Genomic DNA, 5,000 nt, shown 5'->3' with positions numbered 1-5,000 from the left:
CGTCGCCTTTATTCACAGCCAGACTGCAGCCTGTACTGTAAGTTCACTGCTGTTGCTGCTCCTTTCACTTCTCCTTCCTCCCATTCATTCACTGTCCGCACATACGCTCACTCCCTCACTCTCGCTCGCCCACTCACACCTCAGGCACCGCCCTATTCCTGAGCTACGTCACTCTTACAACAATGGCAGCTGCAGATGCAGGAGACACATCAACAGAACTTGAACCCCCTCCTCTTTCTCTGAAGTCGCAGGTGTGGAAGTGTTTTGGATTTCCAGTGAGTTATGGTGACAGAGAAGCCACAGTTTTCAGGCTCTGCAGAAACTAGATGGCAGGTTATTTTGTTTAAGTTTCCAGTTGACTGAAGATATCAGTTATTGTTACATTATGTTGTTAATAAATGATTTAAATTTGACAGTGTAGTGTGGTACATTGTGAACAAAGGTCAGATATTATATTACATAAAAGTCTAGTCTAAAAATGGCACAGCAACCTGTGCTTTAAAAAAAAAAAAATGTAGAAATCGAGAATCGAATCGAACTGTGACCTTCGAATTGAAAATGTAATTGAATCGAGGATTTGGAGAATCGTGACACCCCTGTAGTTCATACTGTTTTACTTTAGACCTAAAAGGTGGCAGGGTCCGCCACATATAAACAGACAGTGTTGTGGGACCTTGTTGTCCACTAAGAACAGCTTGTTCAGTGATGGAGACAGTTTGTGTTGTTACCTCATTAATATTGTAAAGATGAAACTCTTCTTCTGTAAAACTACAGCGAGCAGCTTTACAGTCAGACTCGTGTTGAGATGATGAGTGTGAACCATCAACGTCATACTGAGACAAACTGAAACATGTCTGCTCACCCTCAGGCCGTCCTAACAGAGCTGAGGATGATGATGATGATGGTGATGCTTCCTCTTGTCGTCTCTTTGTTCTCAGTCTGTTCCCTCGGAGGTGGAGCCACGTGACGTAGCGATGACATCATCAGTCAGAGCAACGTCTCTGCAGTTAAACGACAAACGCCTGCCGAGGCGTAAAAACTGGGTCAGGAGCTGTAGTCAGGGTTACCATAGCGACCGGATCAGTAGGTCACAGAGGAGGAAGCGGTCGGCTGCTGCTGCTGCTCAGGCATGCTGGGAAACGTAGTCAGCTCTGTGAGGCCTCTCTGATCCTCTCAGCTCTCTGTAGACTCAAAAGTTTTTCTTTTATTTGCTCAGCCAATATGAGGGATCCCTAATTATTAATGGATCCTCATAGTCTGAAGATGGATAACACATAACAGAACTGTGGGTCCAGTTGGTGTTTGGTTTTGGCTCATGGCCACATTCATGTTAAAGTTTGCGCCTCCCTGCGTCACAGCAGCAGAGTCATCACAGGTTGTTTGAATCCAAGTGATGATGTGAACAAAAGGCTTCGTGTGGATGTTTTACTTCTTCTGTTTGATCAGAAACATCAGCAGACTGTTTCACCTGCGTCTGTCCTCCCTCAGGTATTCTGGGAGGATGTGGCAGTGAGCATGCTCAGAGCGCTGATCGTTACCATGGCGATGTACAGCGCCGGCCAGGCGTGCAGCGGTCAGGACAACTGCTCCGCCCACAGCGAGTCCAAAGACTACTGCTACTCGGCTCGCATCCGCAGCACGGTGCTGCAGGGGCTGCCGTTCGGAGGCGTTCCCACCGTGCTCGCCCTCGACTTCATGTGCTTCCTGGTGAGTCTGCACACACACACACACACACACACACACACACACACACACACACACACGGACAACTGGCAACTTTATGGTTCGGATCCGGCTCTGATCCAATCACAGTCTTTAATATCTATGACTCGTGCTGACAGCATCTGATCCGTACTGATGTCGGTCTGTGGTTACCGTCATTACCGACCAATCAGAGTACATTAATGTGTACTTGTAGGAGGTGATGTCACGCAGATGTCAATCAAACAGGAAGTCATGTTTTTTCAGACATCCTTCTTTTTCCACAATCGATCGCCATGTTTAACCTCAGCGATGACATCACCAGATCAAGGCAGCTGCAGCAGAGCATGATGGGAAAAACCTGTAGAACTGTATTATTTTTTGAGATTTTTTATTGTTTATTGATATTTTATTATGAAACTTGGATCCTATCAAACAGGAAGTGGTTGTTTGAGCCTGTGCAGTGCATTGTGGGACTTCAGTGGAGTCTGCAGACGTCTCAGTTTATTGAATTAGTCTCTTGTGTGTGGTGTTGAAGGGAACAGGGTGCATTGTGGGACCTACTGAGTGAGAACATTCTGTCCCTGCTGTGATGTTCGCTGACTGTTGGAAAAATCAATACTGCAGCTTCATGGCTCGACCCTCATTCCGAATTTCAGTGTCAGTCTGTAACAACAACATGATGACATCACTGCACAACAGGTGTTTGTGTCATGACCCTTGACCTCAGTAGACATCTAACAGGAAGTCCTCTGTGTTCTTCTTCAGGTGCTGCTCTTCGTCTTCTCCATTCTGCGGAAAGTGGCGTGGGACTATGGCCGCCTGGCGCTGGTCACCGACGCTGACAGGTAAACACACACAGGAAGCACCCGCCTGCTCTCACATCATCAACAGTGATGTCATGCAGGTGGAGGGCGGGGCCGTCTGAGGTGTGCTCTGATTGGCAGACAGACGGAGGATGAGCTGGTGGCGATGACACTGCTCTGTCTCACAGCGTCTGTTCATTTTTTTTCTTTTCTTCCTGAAGGCTGAAGAAGCGTTTCAGCGACCTGGAGGAGCGTGAATAGTATGTTGCTGCTTCCTCCATGTTTGTTCTGTCCGCTAACTTCCTCCTCCGGTTTCATTAACAGGGTTCTGCTCTCTCATTGGTGCACTAACACAACTTCTTCTTCTTCATCGTTCAGTGTATGTGTTTGTACTGGAGTCCTAACAACAAGTGAGGTTAATGGTGCCATGATGACACCGATCCCCCCCACAGACATCCAGCACTGATGGGACTGTGTGTGTGTGTGTGTGTGTGTGTGTGTGTGTGTGTGTGTGCAGTGTGCAGTTTAAAGCGTGCCACTCATTGTTGGCTAATGTGATGCTAACAGATGCGATGCTAATACTGCTCCACACTTCTCTTCATGTTTTAACGTTAACTCAGCCGAAGACGAGACAGAGATAACTATGAACCAGTCAAAAGGTAACAGGATGTGTGTGTGTGTAGCTCAGTGTGACTTAAACCCTGTGATGTGCTAGCTAGCTTGTTAGCTAACTCTACACAAGGCCCAACACACTCGGCTAGCACGCTCACATCTGGAAACGCCTCGGTCAGGTTTGTTCAGACGTTTTCAGATCAGCGTTCAGAAGGTTTTAGCAGGTGAAATATTGTACTTCCTGTTAGCGTCCTCTGTGTCTGTGCTGAGTGTTGTGTGAATCAAAGTGTCAAAGGAAGTAACCTCTGAGGTCCAATCAGCTAACAGACGCAGATGTCAGAGGTCAGAGTGGCTACATGCTAACAGCTAACAGTCAGCTGACTCCTTCCTGTGTGTCCACAGCGTCGCCTCAGCGATGCATTCAGAGACGCCCGACCGCTACGAACGCCTCACCTCCGTCTCCAGCTCCGTCGACTTCGACCAGCGAGACAACGTAAGGCCACCTTCATCATCTTCATCATCATTATCACCTTGGCTGTGTTCTCCTGTCCATCTCCTGTCCATCTACTCAGATCCACATGTGTTTGTTGCTGATGTTTCTGTGTGTTTCACTGCAGGGCTTCTGCTCGTGGTTGACAGCCATCTTCAGAATAAAGTAAGTATGTGTGATCTTGATTGCGGCGCTTTGCATCAGAACAACAGAACTGGTCTTCACGGGTCAGAGTCTGAAGTGACTGTTGACAACATAATCTTTAATCTCTAAATGCTGCAGTCCAACAGTGTAAATGATCAGAGAACAATTTGTCTATTTTAGCATTACTGTAGCTTTACTGTTTAAGTGTAGAATCTGCCCACATGTGTCTCAGACGTGATCCTGCAGCCACACTGAATCATTAATGCACCGACACAACAGTTGCCATCACTGCGACAACAGTGTCGTCGACAGGGAAGCGAGCCACATTAACACCACATTGATCTGTGGACCGGACCACCACGCGTTCAATGCCACTGACAGGCTGTTGATGGACAGAATATGCATTTAAACATAGTCAGCGTTGCTCAGAACACGAGGTGTGGACCGCTGTGTTGTGTTCAGGTCTGGTTGGACTATAATATAAATGTCCATGTGTGTTTTTATCATGAGTTTGGTCCAATCAGAACTTGATTGACCCATCCTCCTCCTCCTCCTCCTGCAGGGATGAAGAGATCAGGGAGAAGTGTGGCGAGGACGCCGTCCACTATCTGTCCTTCCAGCGTCACATCATCGGCCTGCTGGTTGTAGTCGGCGTCCTCTCAGTCGGCATCGTCCTGCCCGTCAACTTCTCCGGAGACCTGCTGGGTGAGAACAACAGCGTCAGCAATCAAAGCCGTCAAACACAAACTTTATTCTGCTGGTCTTTAATAACGAGGAACTCTTCATACCAGTAGATTAACTACTGTAAAGACAGAAGTGACGATGTCCAGTGTATCAAGATAAATGTAACTCTGATTGGTGCGTTTTAACGACAGATCATTAACATTTCTGCTGCTACAAGCTACAAGCTAGTTATAGCTAACACAGATTAGGGTAAAACTGAGCAGCTAGCTAATCTTCAAACAAATATCCAACTTGTGTTCTTCTCTCAGTCAGAGCATTGATGCTAACTGAAGTTAGCTGTATTGGTCTGTAGCTAGCTACTTTAGCTCGAATGCTAGTTAATTCTGTTGACTTTCCAACATTGTTAATACAGCATTATGAATGAAATCATTGTTAATCATACTTTTAGTTAAATTTCACCAGATGTCCTTCTTTATCCTGGTTATCAGTCAGCTAATGCTAATGCTAATGTTAATGGTTGTGTGTTTCTTCAGATTTCCTTGTCAGACTTGTGTAGTCCTGAG

The 5,000-nt window shown here is 46.5% G+C and overlaps 1 protein-coding gene across 5 annotated transcripts in view; it reads left to right on the top strand.

Moving 5' to 3' along the window:
- Positions 1-5,000, top strand: part of LOC119023619 (CSC1-like protein 2) — a 31,375-nt gene that overhangs the window by 12,072 nt on the left and 14,303 nt on the right. For 4 of the 5 annotated variants that reach the window (XR_005076298.1, XR_005076299.1, XR_005076297.1 and 1 more), the window contains exons 2-7: positions 1,489-1,707; positions 2,470-2,549; positions 2,729-2,767; positions 3,522-3,612; positions 3,737-3,774; positions 4,316-4,458. Coding sequence is in view for 1 of the 5 variants with exons in the window: in XM_037105720.1 (XP_036961615.1) it covers positions 1,516-1,707; positions 2,470-2,549; positions 2,729-2,767; positions 3,522-3,612; positions 3,737-3,774; positions 4,316-4,458 (583 nt within the window). In the remaining 4 variants the exon portion in view is untranslated. The remainder of the gene's footprint in view (positions 1-1,488; positions 1,708-2,469; positions 2,550-2,728; positions 2,768-3,521; positions 3,613-3,736; positions 3,775-4,315; positions 4,459-5,000) is intronic. The other variant, XR_005076300.1, reaches the window with a different exon arrangement.

This window comes from Acanthopagrus latus, chromosome 1 (assembly GCF_904848185.1).
Source record: "Acanthopagrus latus isolate v.2019 chromosome 1, fAcaLat1.1, whole genome shotgun sequence".
Lineage (NCBI taxonomy): Eukaryota > Metazoa > Chordata > Actinopteri > Spariformes > Sparidae > Acanthopagrus > Acanthopagrus latus.
Note: the sequence above shows the minus strand (reverse complement) of the source record. Positions and strands in the feature narration are given on the sequence as shown.